At 48.5% G+C, this 13,260-nt stretch overlaps 1 protein-coding gene and 1 long non-coding RNA gene across 2 annotated transcripts in view; one reads left to right on the top strand and one right to left on the bottom strand.

The window, feature by feature from the left end:
• Igf2r (insulin like growth factor 2 receptor) overlaps positions 1-3,796 on the bottom strand; it is a 91,391-nt gene extending 87,595 nt beyond the window's left edge. The window contains exon 1 of the mRNA XM_076552879.1: positions 3,548-3,796. Coding sequence (XP_076408994.1) covers positions 3,548-3,699 — 152 coding nt within the window. The 5' untranslated portion in view covers positions 3,700-3,796. The remainder of the gene's footprint in view (positions 1-3,547) is intronic.
• LOC143268923 (uncharacterized) overlaps positions 1-13,260 on the top strand; it is a 45,416-nt gene that overhangs the window by 22,917 nt on the left and 9,239 nt on the right. The window lies entirely within an intron of this gene.

The raw sequence follows: 13,260 nt of genomic DNA, 5'->3' as shown, positions 1-13,260 counted from the left end.
GTTCCCTACACCAGACTATCCAGGTCAGTGCCACCAACAGGCCTCACGAAGGGAGTTCTTTATACACGAGCTCTCTACTAGCACACCACACCCTGAGAGACCCCTGAGTAACTTCTTCCACAGCACATTGTCCCCCAGACATTTGACAAGTATGTATTATCAACCAAGCCAAGTAGTGCCTGTAATCCTGGCTACCGGGGCAGGAGGATGGCAAGTTCAAGACCAGCCTGGGCAACTTAGAAAGCCTTTGTCTCAAAAGGTAAAGGCAAAGGGCCGCAGCTGGCAGATAAAGGACATCCCTATCAGGCATGAGGCCCAAGGTTCAGTTAGGGCCCAGTACCAGTGTGTGTACGTACAGTCTCTTCAGAGAGAAAGCAGTTGTGTGCCTCTGCCATGTCTGCTGTACACACACATCTCAGAGCAGGCCTGTCCACTGTGCAAATATCCAAGACCTGCTGCTTAAATGTTCCCTCCACTTGGGTCCCCCTTCGCTCCTCCCCAAGGCTAAAATGCAGTAGGAACTGCACCCCTATCCCAGTGGTCAGAGCACAAGCTCATTTCAAAGCTCAGAACCTGACACCCCAGAAATAGGCCAGGATTCCCTACTGTGCTTTGAAAATTAGCCTCTCTTGGGAGAGGCTGAGAACCTATGGCTCGAGTTTAGGAAAGCCCCGTGATGCCTGGGCACGCCAATACCTTTACAGAAATAACAACTTCAGGAATTGCCCTGGGCACCAAACCATACCACGTCCATTTATTTATTTATTTATTTATTTTAGCAAGGAAAAGGTAGTCTGTTTCAGTTGGTTTACAAACACCTGGAATAGTCCTCGCCTCCATGTGACAGAAACAAACACAAAGAGGACCAACTACAGGACTCTACTGTTCACTCAGGAGAGCCGTGTGGGCTATTTACATCTCAGCCATGGAGCCTGGGAAGAGAATAAACAGTGGCCGAACACACCATGCTCCCTTGATACTGATGTGACTTAACACTGGGTTTAGAAAGAATTGCTAACCTCCTTCCTTACACATGTGATCACCTTAGGGGACTTGAAGGCGACTTTATCTCACAGTACTCAGGTAACTGCCCACATTCCCAGGAAGTGGTTAAAAGCATGAAGAAATTCTAAAGGGCTGTGGGTATAGCTCAGTAAGAAAACAGCTGCCCAGCTTATCCCAGGCCTGATCTGATCTCCCAGAACACAAAACTAAACAGGAACACACATGACAAAGTACATACTAAGTTTGGAAGAGACACTAAAATTGGTTCCAAGCAAGTTTCTACATACAAATGGAGCATGGTGACAGGCAGGGACAGATGTGAAGGACTGGGAAGATCACCCTCCCTGAGGAAATCTAGAGGAACCACCTTAGAGATAGTCTAAGACTATGGCGGGCACCTCTAACAAAGCCTTAGACCCTGGCTAGCACTGGCAAAGCCATACCACAGTGATAGTGGCCCCGGTATGGGGCCACAAAGGCCATTCTACCAGGTTAAGTACCAGGACCCCCACCCCCACCCCCACGAGATGAATGCCAAAAGCTCAAGCTGGTGAGATGGCGTGCACAAGAGTGGCCCGAGACACCAGTGCCTGTCTTATCAGTTCTCCTGGACAACGTTTAACCTATTAAGAAATAAACTCTAGGCCAGGTGGTGGTGCACGCCTTTAATCCCAACACTCGGGAGGCAGAGGTAGTTGGATTTCTGAGTTCAGGACCAGCTACAGAGTGAATTCCAAGACAGCCAGGGCTACACAGGGAAACCCTGTCTTGAGGGAGGGGAGGAAAGAAAGAAAAGAAAGAAACAAACTCGAGGGTGCTGGAGGAGAGACGGCTCAGCAGTTAAAATCCCTTGCTGCTCTTGCAGAGGACCCAGGTTCAATGCCCAGAACCCACATGGCGCCTCACAGCCATTTTTAACTCCAGTTCCAGGGAACCTGATCGCCTCCATGAAAGCATGTGGTCAACAGACATACACACAAACAAAATACGAATGCACACAGAATAAAGTCAAAATAATTTTTAATTTTTAATTTTTTTTTTAAAGAAATGAATTCTCCTATAGCCGCAGAGTGGTCTGGAGACGGGGGACCCAAGTTCAGTTCTCTGCACCCAGACAAGCCGCTCACGTCAACCTGTAACTCCAGCTCCAATGGATCTGAGATCCTGTTCGGGCCTCTGCATGGCAGATACATCTCCCTCTCTCTCTCTCTTTAAAAATAATGATGTAAAAATAGAATCCTAAGGAAAGGCTGTAGGTCAGTGGTAGATTACTTGCTTAGCATGCCTGACCCAGGTTCGATCCTCAGTACCACCCCCCTCAAAAGAAACAAATTCCAATTAACTAGTAAGACTTCCACAGCACTAGCCCAGCTGTGTTAATTCTTAGTCACAGCAGTCCTTAATCCAAAATTTCCTGTTCTAAATGCCCCCCTATTGTCTAAGGGGCAACCTTCCTCCATATTATGAAGTTACAGGGACAGCAATTTCTCTTCGGGCAGCTAATTGGTCTATAAACCGCAGTGCAGCGGGCGCTCCCTCCAAATACTCTCCAAAACGGAAAAAGAAGTCTGGTCTGCCTCGTTGGCTCTACATTAATGATTCCTACAAGTTGTGAACTCCGGGTGAGAACAAAACTCTCTGATACAAGGGGGAAAGAGGAGCCTGTAACTAACATCAAAAACTTGAAGTTTGGCTCAGAAATATCTGACTGGCTTATGAAAGTCAAGGGTAGAAGCTGGCTTCAAGATTTCCAGCCCGCTTCCTTCTTAGCCAAGTTTTAAAAACAAGAAAAGGTTTGACTTCCCATCACCCTAAAGAGTACAAAGGAGGCCCTTCCCTAACTCCTGGTATTGGAAGTTCCCTAGGCCCACAAGTCTGTGTCCAACACCAACAAACTTCAAGGAGACTGGAGATTATACAACCTTGATTCCCAGAGCAGAAGACTACTAGAATAATCCACTCTGGAGACAATGACATCATGTGAGCGAGCAACCAGACAGGAAGCTGACTTGGGAGAACTGAAGGGTAAAGTCTTGAAAGCCAACCCAGATGACCACCCCTCAACCCCCATCAAAAGAAGAAAAAGCATCACCCACTGACAAACAGCGACTTTAAAAAGGGAAAAAGGAGAAGTGCCATAGACGGGATCAATCTGAAACCACCACAACCCAACTCCAAAGCCATCGCGTGGGCTCGCACTCCCTGGAGAGTGCACACCGGAGGGGACATCTCCGAAGCCCCGCGGCTGGAACTTCAATGAAAACGTGCGTGCAGTGGGACAAAAGCCCAGCCGATGCTCCGCTCCCTGCAACTTCCCGAGGGGGGGGGAAGACCCGGCCGCGGGAGTCGCACAAAGCCGCCCGACTTATGACAGCCACAAGTGGCCAGGCACGGGGCTCCGTGGGTTAGCGCCACAGCCGCGGGTCCCCGCGCGTCGCCCTGCGGCGCCGCAGCCACCACGCGGGCAACTTTCCCGCGGGGGCGGGGAGGGGCGGGCGTCTGCGTGTCCCCCTGGCCCGCACCCGCCACGCGGGACACCCACCTGCACAGAGCGGCCAAGTCCGGGGCCGGGGCCTGGGCCTGCGCGGAGGCCGGGGCCACCACGAGCAGCAGCAGCAGCAGCACCGGCAGCGGCGGCGGCAGGAGCGCGACGCGCGGCCCGGAGGGCACGGGTCCCGGCTGAACGGCCCGCATCGCTCGTGGCGTGGGGCTCACGGCGGCTGGCCGTTCCAGGCCGCGTCTGGGACACGGTCGCGCCGCAGGGAGCGGAGGCGAAGCTGCAAGCAGAGCGGGAGAGCGAGAGTGAAGCCCAGGGGGAGTGCGGCGAGGAGGCGCTCCGCGGTCGCGGCCGTCACGTGAACGGGGACGGCCCGCCCCTGCCCCGCCTCCTCCCACGTGACGTCCTGATTCAGGTACTCTCCGCCCAGCCCCGGGTCACGTGAGCACCGAACCCGCGCGGGACAGGAAGTGCTGCGGGCCCGGCGCGAGCGCCAGGTACCTGCTCAAGGCCAGGGCGGCGTACGGGGCGTCGCCCCAGCGCCCAGACCTCAGTTTCCCCCGTCTTGCACCCTGGTTGCGTCGGCGCGTAGGCGCTTCCTAACTATCCCTTCTTCCTTCTGGACCAGTACGGTGGCCGAGATGGAGTTAGGTGGCAAGGCCCAGGTTGCTGCTTAGCATTGCAAGTCGATGCGGGGTAACAGGTCAGTTTTGCTAGCATCCTGCACGGGAGCTTCCGGCTCACGCCCTGGAGGGCCTCACAAGAACTCTGTGGAAATGTGATTTCCCAAGCAGGGCTCTCTGCATCAAGTTAGGCGACAGCGATGCATCAGTATGCCGTGTACAGTAAACCAAAGGGTAGCAAGTGACACTCAGAACTTTCAGAGACTGCTTCACTATGTGACTCAGGCAGGGCTGGAATTCAGATCCTTCTGCTTAAAGCCTCCTGAGTGCTGGGTTTACAAGCGTATACCACCAGTTCAGTCTCTAAAGGTTTATTATTATGTTCAGATAAATCTGCCCATATTGTGTACGCCAGTGACCTAGTGAAAGTAAAATAAACGTGGGGCCTAGGAAATGGCTCAGACTGTAAAGTGTTGCGTTAGAATGAGGCCCTGAGCTCCAGCCCCAGCACCCATACAGTAAAGTCTGCGGCTGAATGCAAACACACATAACCCCGGTGGAGAGACAGAGACAGACAAAAGGATCCCTGGAGTTTGCTGGCCAGCCAGTCTTGATGAACCTGGCGAGGTCCAGGTACAGACTGTCCTGATAAGATGGGAAGGCAGACAGACAGAACATAGTCCTCTGACCTGCATGGGAGCATGCAAACATACACACAGAAAATAAGATAAATCTGCTGGCTGTGGTGGCATATGCCTTTAATTTAATCCCAACAGTTCAAAGGCAGGCATATCTCTGTAAGATCAAGACTAGTCACGGCTACATAGTGAGACCCTGTCTCAAAAGGGGGAAGAAAAGATAAGCTATACTGTATGGCCCAGATCTCTCCAGACGTCTACTGTGACTATCAAGTGGTCCCTGGGTGGAAAGACTTTCTGGCTGTGACATATCACCTGCATTGACCACCTGATTGATCAGCTGATCTACCTCACTAGGCAGATATTCCCCTTTCCTTCTCCACTCCATGTGCATCCCTCCTGGAGCTACCTGCTGATGGAAGAGAATGACCTGTCCCTGATCAAGAAGGACCCATCTTGAGTCGAGGGTAGAGGCGTAGGTGCACTCCCCTGCTAGAAGCTGAAGTTCGGGGTCTGCATCTCCAGTGTTAACAATTGATGCAAACAAGGGTGATCACTGAAAATGGTAAAAGTTACCGTGGACCAGTTTGCTTCCTCTCAAAGTATCACTCCAAAGTACATTTTCTTTGGATAGCTAATGGAGCACCCCAAAAAGGCTCTGGTGGTGAAGGCTTGCTCCACAGGTGATGGCACTCTAAGAGGTGATTGGGCCATGAAGACTGTAACCTAATCAATGGAGTAATCTTGCCTTACCAGTTTCAGATTAAAAATATTAAATTGATCCGGGTGGTGGTGGCATATGCCTTTAATCCCAGCACTTAGGAGGCAGAGCCAGGCGGATCTCTGTGAGTTCGAGGCCAGCCTGGTCTCCAAAGCGAATTCCAGGAAAGGCGCAAAGCTACACAGAGAAACCCCGTCTCGAAAAATCAAAAAAAAAAAAAAAAATTAAATTGAAAGTTCCAGAATTAATAATTCATCAAATTTCATTAACATTAATATACTGTTATAGTTGTTTTAGTTATGGGTATGCTTTGCTTTTATTGTACCTGTTTTATAAAATAAACTTGGGCTGGAGAGGTGGCTAGTGGTTAAGAGCACCTGCTCTTGCAGAGGACCCAGGTTCAGTTCCCAGTACCCATAGCAGGTGGTTCACAATCAAGTCTTTTTTTCTGGTGGGGGGGCACGGGTTCCGAGAAAAGGTTTCTCTGTATAACAGTCTTAGCTGTCCTGGAACTTGCTCTGTAGCCCAGGCTGGCCTCGAACTCACATAGATCTCCTCCCTCTTCCTCCCGAGTGCTGGGATTAAAGGTTTGCACCCACCATGCCTAGCCCAAACCTAAATATTGTTTTTAAAAAGACAGAAACAAGCTGGGCAGTGGTGGCACACGCCTTTAATCCCAGCACTCAGGAGGCAGAGCCAGGCAGATCTCCGTGAGTTCGAGGCCAGCCTGCGCTACAGAGTGAGTTCCAGGAAAGGGGCAAAGCTACACAGAGAAACCCTGTCTCGAAAAAACCAAACAAACAAAAAAAATAGAAACATTATTTTAAGCCCAATTTTGGTAGCACACACTTGTAATTCCAGCACTCCAAGAGGCTGGGGAAGTAGAATCAAAAGTTCAAGGCCAGTCTGGAATACATACCAAGACCCTGTCTAAAAACTCCAGATGTGAGTCCAGAAATGGTTCTGGACTCACAAACTTTCATTGACTTCAACTGCTAGATTCTCATGTAGCCCAAATTCACCTGGAACTCGACTGTGTAGCCAAGCATAGCTTTGGCCTTGAAATCTGTTTCCTGTTTTCACCTTCCATGTGCTAGGATTACAGGTGCCATCACTCCTGGCTCCAGGAAATTCTTACACACAGGAAAATTTTAAAACAGCTGTCCTAAATTAAAGGAGACTGAAGATGTAGGACAATAAAAAACAGTTCAGCATCCTCACTTGGAGCCTAGAACCAAAATGGAAACATTTTAGTGCAATTTGTTGGGCATAGTAATCCCAGCCCTGGTGCAAGCAGGAGAATCTGACATTCAAGGTCATCCTTGGCTACATAGCAAGTTTCAGGCCAGCCTGGGCTATATGAAACCCAATATTAAAAAAAAAAAAAAAAAAAAGTAAGACAAAAGTCATTAGAAATGCCAGGCATGATGGTCCATGCCTTTAATCCCAACACTTGGGAGGCAGAGGCAGGCAGATTTGAAGATTTGAGTTTGAGGTTAGCCTGGGCTACAGAGTGAATTCCAGAACAGGATAGACAGGGCTACCCAGAGGAAGCCTGTCTCAAAACCAAAAAAGAAAAATGCTGTCACTGGGAAGTCCGGAAGAGGTTAGCACACAAAACCCTCTTTTGTGAGTTGAATTATGTCCCCCACTAGCTATTAGAGCCTAAGCCTTCTACTGCGGCGTGTGTGTGTGTGTGTGTGTGTGTGTGTGTGTGTGTGTGTGTGTAAGTAGGGCATTGTGTTGGATTATCCGAGATAATGTACTAGAATAGGCTGGGCTCTTCAGGCAATATGGCCAATGATTTGTACAAGTGGGGAAAAGACAGACACAATGAGAACAAACTGAGGATGTCACTCAGGGGAGGGGTGATGCCTCAGGTCACTGGTAACCCAAGGAACTCAGAGAACAGCCTGGAACCAATATCTCCTGAACCTTCAGAGAGAACCAGGGCCGGCCAGCACCGTCATTTTGGACTTCTGGCCTCCAAAACCAGAAAACAAATGTCTTGTTAAGTCTCCCCTCCCCCAATGCTCTCTGCTGTTACAGCTCTGGGACACAAATAGTCCCTCCAGCTCAAACAGGCAGGCTCAGGATCCAGGTGACCCCACCACTGTATCATTATGCTGGCTCAATCCTTTGCCCCTGCCATTTTGGCCTGACTCTAGGAACACAGCTCAAATGGCAGATCACCCCAGTTTCATGGGAAGGGGGGGGGGGCGGCAGTAGCAGGGGCAGACAAAGCTAACAGTTGCCCCTGTGGAACACTATCGCCCCAAGTTGTCAAGCTGACAGTGTCCAGAAGACCCGGAATCTCAAGCAGAAGCTTAAAGAAAATTCCAGAACACCGAGGAAGAAGCTGATTCCGCCAAGATTCTCAAAGCACTTTTCCATTCCATGTGTCGTTCCTTGCCTATGGTGATAAGTGAACCATTTTTTTCAAAATATTTGAGGGCGGATGGCGTAGTTCAGTGGTACAAAACTTGCCTAGCATGTGTAAGACTCTGGGTTCAGTACCCAGCTTTGCCGTGAAAATTATATGGTAGGTAATATTTCATCAATGTTAGTGTCTGGGGTGAGGTATTGTATTTAGCTGTGCAGAAGAGTGGCCATGTTCTTAGGTGATACACACCAAGTGTGAGGGATCGCAATATTGGCAACTTTTGAATGCTTTAGGAAACACACATAGACAGAAAGCGGATCTTAAGAAATGCTTAGAGTTCAATGTAGGAGAAACTTATTGGTGACCTTGTACTGTCATGTCGCCTTTTCTGAAGGTTTGACTTTTTATTTTTCCAAATGAGAAGTTGAGAAGAAGAAAAAAAATCTTAGTGTAGAAGAGATAGCTTTGGAGATGAGCCCAGGAGAGCAGGTTGAAAATATAGAGAAAGGACATGGCAGATGAGTGCAAAGTCACAGGAAAAAAAAATGAAAGACTTGTCTTTCAGACAAGGCCTTTAACTTGAGAGAAGTCACATGGGAATAGAGGGAAACTATTTTTGGCCAAAAACAGTGCTAAATCCTGAGCTTATAAAATATAATCCTTTCCTCAAGCCGATCAGGTTCAGATGATAGTCCATTTAATATAAATTTGGGGGGAAATGTATTCTAGCTATTCCTAGAGGCTCTAGCTCTTTAATAGAGTACATTTAACTGGGCGGTGGTGGCGCACGCCTTTAATCCCAGCACTCGAGAGTCAGAGCCAGGCAGATCTCTGTGAGTTCGAGGCCAGCTTGGGCTACCGAGTGAGTTCCAGGAGAGGCACAAAGCTACACAGAGCTCGAAAAACAAAAACAAACACACACACACACACACACACAAAAAAAAAAAAAAAACAGAAACAAAAAAAAAGAGTGCATTTAATTAGCCTTAAAGTGGAAACACTGGCAGATGACAGCGATCCATACTGAAGGCTCACTGTCAGAACCACTCTGATACCATCATTGCAGATGACAGTGATCCAGTGCCATGGGTCCTTTCATTCTCTTCATTTAACTTCGGTTGGTGTGAGTCTTGAAGAAGCTGACCACCTGGCCAAGGCTGTACAGTCAGGAAATGACAGTTTTCTTCAGCTCACCAATTTCGTCTTCCGAGAGAGACCCGAAGTTCGTTTGCTGGGTCTTTGGACACACCTTTAATTCTAATCTGAGTTTTGCCTCTAATCTAGAGGCCTACTCTCTTTAATCTCAGCACTCAGAAGGCAGAGGCAGTCGGTCTCTGAGAGATCAAGGCCAACCTGGTCTACAGTCCAGGTTAGCCAGGGCAGCAAAGTCAGAACCTGCCAGAAAAAAGAAAAGGAAAGGAAAAAGAAAAAGGAAGTTGAGAGAGACTCAGAGCAAAGAGCGAAATGGCCACTGGGATGAAGAGCCATCTTGTTGCAGGATTGGCTGAAAGCTGCTTCATTAAAAGGATCAGGATTAGCAAGGTATGGTGGGCATTCTTATCATCTGAGTCCCAGTACACCCAGGGTGGAGGCAGGAGGACTGCCTTGAGTTCAAGATCACCTTGTGCTACACAGTGAATTCCAGACAAGACTAGGCTACAGTATAAAACCCGGCTCAAAACAATAAACAGGTGTGGTAGCCTACACCTCTAACCTCGGGAGGGAGGCGGGAACCAGAGCAGCAGAAGTTCAAGATTATCCTTGGGTACACAGTGAGTTTGAAGCCAGCCTGGGCTACATGAGACCCTGTCTTTGAGAACAAAAAACAAACTTGCTGGGTGTGCTGCACGCCTTTAATCCCAGCACATGGGAGGCGAAGGCAGGCGGATCTCTGTGAGACTAGCCTGAAGTACACAAAAAGTTCCAGGTCAGTTGGGGCTACACAGTGAGATACTGTCAAAAAAAAAAAGTATAAGATTCCTTTAAGTGTGTGTGCGCATGCGCGTGTGCACGCATGTGCGTGCGTACAAATATGCCATGGCACACACATAGAGGTCAAAGAACAACTCTCAGGAGTCAGTTCTCTCCCTCCGCTGTGGGTTCCTCAGATCAAATTCAAGTTATCAGGCTTTCAGAACAAGTGGTCATACTGGCTAATGCCTGTTGTCAGCCCAAAACTATCAGAATCAATATGAGAAATGGAAGCCAGGTGTGCTGACAGTTTTATGTCAACTTGACACAAGCTAGAGTTAGCTGAAAGGAGACCCCAACTGAGGAAATGCCTCCATAAGAGCTGGCTGCTGGGCATTTTCTTATTAGTTATTGGTGTGGGAGGGCCCAGCTTATTGTGGGTGGTTCCATCCCTGGGCAGGTGGTGCCTGAGCAAGCCATGGGGAGCAAGCCAGTAAGCAGCACCCCTCCATGGCTTCTGTCTGCATCAGCCCCTGCCTCCAAGTTCCTGCTCTGTTTGAGTTCCTGTCCTGACTTCCTTCAGTGATGAACAGTGATATGGAGGTGTAAACCATATAAACCCTTTCCTCCCCAGCTTGCTTTTTGGTCATGGTGTTCCGTTTCATCACAGCAATAAAAATTCTGACCTAAGTCACCAGACATGGTGGTTTACGCTTGCAATACCAACATTTGGGAAGCTGAGGCAGGAGGATTTCATCAGGTTCCCATGCTAACCTGAACTACCTAGTACTAGGCCACCCAAGGATACAAATTAAGACCCTTTCTCAAAGGATGAAAATGTGAGAATAGAGTCAACAGCCTTTCCTTCTCCAACAGCATCTATTTCCTAGTTGGTAAACCTCTGGCTAGGACTAGAATCTTGGTCTATAGCATGGAGCGGGGAGGAGAACGGGCAGGCACAGCTTGCTGCCTTCCTGCAGAACCCCTTATCCCCTTCGCAAACGGCACCTCCAGATGGACAGTGTGAGGTCCTTGCTTCACAGCCATGCATACAACCAGAGCCAAGGTTGCTGCCCCATCTTGACAGTGTGACTTGGTAGCAGTGACCTAGGTCCTTCTGTCAATTTTTTTTTCTCCAATAGGATAAGACACAAGAGAGAGTGTTATATATACTAAAGAACTTTCTTGATCAGATTGGCCTGTGGCCCCGTGGGCCTTTTCTTGATTGCTCGTTGGATGTAGGCAGCACCATCCCCAAGGAGATGGCCTGCAGTATGCAAGACAAAGGTGCGAGCCAGTAAACAGTGTTCAACCCTGGCTTCTGCTCCAGGCTCCTGGCCTTGAGCTCCTGCCCTGATTTCCCTCCATGAAGGACTGTGACCTGGAAGTCTAAGACAACCCCTTTCTCCCCAGATTGCTTTTGGTCATGGTTTATCACAGTAACAAAACCAGAACTAGAACACCAGCCAACCAAGTGGTAACAAAATGGAAAACATCAAAGTCCTGGCCCACACTGCTGACCACTTCCCTCAAACCTTGGAACCTCGGAACTTGAAACCAATAAGCAGTTTTTGCCTTGCAGGAGAATCAGTACATTTGCTGAAGCCACATGTGCCAGTAATCAGCTGCAAATACACCCCTCATGGCAGATAGTAAACTTGCTTTTAGTTTACCTAAAGGAATATGATGTTAAGCTTTCTAGCTTTCCAAGGGCATCGTAGAAGAGGGTCTCCTGCAGTGCTGGGTACATCCATCCGTACCCGTGTGTGCTGGTCATCTCTTCTGGACTTGATGCTACACACAGTGGCTGTTGTGTGACTTTTCCTGGCGAGATGTGAACAAATGTCTACTCACCCCAGATAGTGCACTGAAGGACAAACCAAAGAAATTACCTGAGTGCATCTTGGAGAGCCGGTGACTTACAGTGGCGTTACCTAAAGGACCTGCGTCACAAAGCACACTCCACCATGAAAGCTGCATCCCTGGATCTTCCTGAAAAACACGCAGGCAGCCCCACGGGACAACCCTCTCCCCGAGTCTGTTTACTGATTGGAGGACCCTGGGGTGGGGACCTTATGAACCTTGCAAGGACCAGAGCTTCCTGGATCTTAGGAGGCCCCATCCTTCCTCCAGGAGGGAGTTTGTCAATGGAAGGAAATAGCTAACAACAGCGTCTACTGCAACCACAGACCAGCTCCAGCACAGTTGATACAAGGCACTTCTGTTCCATATTAGGCTGAACTACAGCTTCCTGTGAGATGTGAGCCCCTTCTACGCTGTCCATTTCTGGGCCACCTCTCTGCACTGTGTCAGGGGACCCACATCAAGTTCCTCTGTATCTTCATACATACTCCCCTACTAGTTCCTTTCATAGTGATTTATTTATTTTTATTTTATGTACACTGGTGTTTTGCCTGCACGTGTATCTGTGTGAAGGTATCAGATCCCCTGAAACTGGAGTTACTATGTGAGCTGCTATGTGAGTGCTGGGAATTGAACCTGGGTCCTTTGGAAGAGCAGCCAGTACTCTTAAGCATTGAGCCACCTCTCTAGCCCTCTTCTGTTAATAATTCTGTCTTTGGGGACTTTAAATTTCAAATGAAACACAACTTGAATTCAGTTTTCTACTCAGGTTTCAGTTGGGTCATAGGGCAGAAAATTCTCACTCAAGCTCTCTGATGTTTAAGGAGACAGTTTGCATCTTCATCATATCTGAAAATGTGCTATGTAAATAGTTAATAATTTGTTATTAAACTTTCCTCAGCCTGGGATGGTGGCACATGCCTGGGATGGTGGCAGAGGCAGGCAGATCTCTGTGAGTTCGAGGCCAGCCTGGTCCAGAGTGAGTTCCAGAACAGGCTCCAAAGCTACACAGGGAAACCCTGTCTTGAAAAATGAAACAAAACAACAACACAGAGGCAGGCGGATCTGAGTTCAAGGCCAGCCTGGGCTACAGAGAGAGTTCCAGGAAAGGCTCCAAAGCTACACAGAGAAACCTGTCTCGAAAAACCCAAAAAAAAAAAAAAAAAAAATTGATTTTTTTTTTTTTTTTTTTTTTTTAAAGGCCGGGCAGTGGTGGCGCACTCCTGTAATCCCAGCACTCAGGGAGGCAGAGGCAAGTGGATCTCTGTGAGTTCAAGGCCAGCCTGGTCTACAGAGCTAGTCCAGAACAGGCTCCAAAGCTATAGAGAAACCCTGCCCCCCCCCCAAAAAAAAAGAAACAACAAAAACCTTTCCTCAGGAAGTTTTCATATACCCTTTACCTAGCTTCCCCCAATGGTGCCAACTCACAAAATTACATCATAACCACAGTTTGGGGCATAGGTGGTAATAATATCTACAGATCTTTTTCAACCCCCCCCCCAGTTTTGTTTGTGTGTGTGTTTCTGATAGATACACTCCTGGACTCCCAGAACTTGGGAGACTTAGGCAAGAAGATCAAGAGTTTATTCAAGGCCATCCTTGACTATATAGTGAATCTG

This window comes from Peromyscus maniculatus, chromosome 16 (genome assembly GCF_049852395.1).
Source record: "Peromyscus maniculatus bairdii isolate BWxNUB_F1_BW_parent chromosome 16, HU_Pman_BW_mat_3.1, whole genome shotgun sequence".
Classification (NCBI taxonomy): domain Eukaryota; kingdom Metazoa; phylum Chordata; class Mammalia; order Rodentia; family Cricetidae; genus Peromyscus; species Peromyscus maniculatus.
This window is presented reverse-complemented; position numbering and strand designations above follow the sequence as displayed.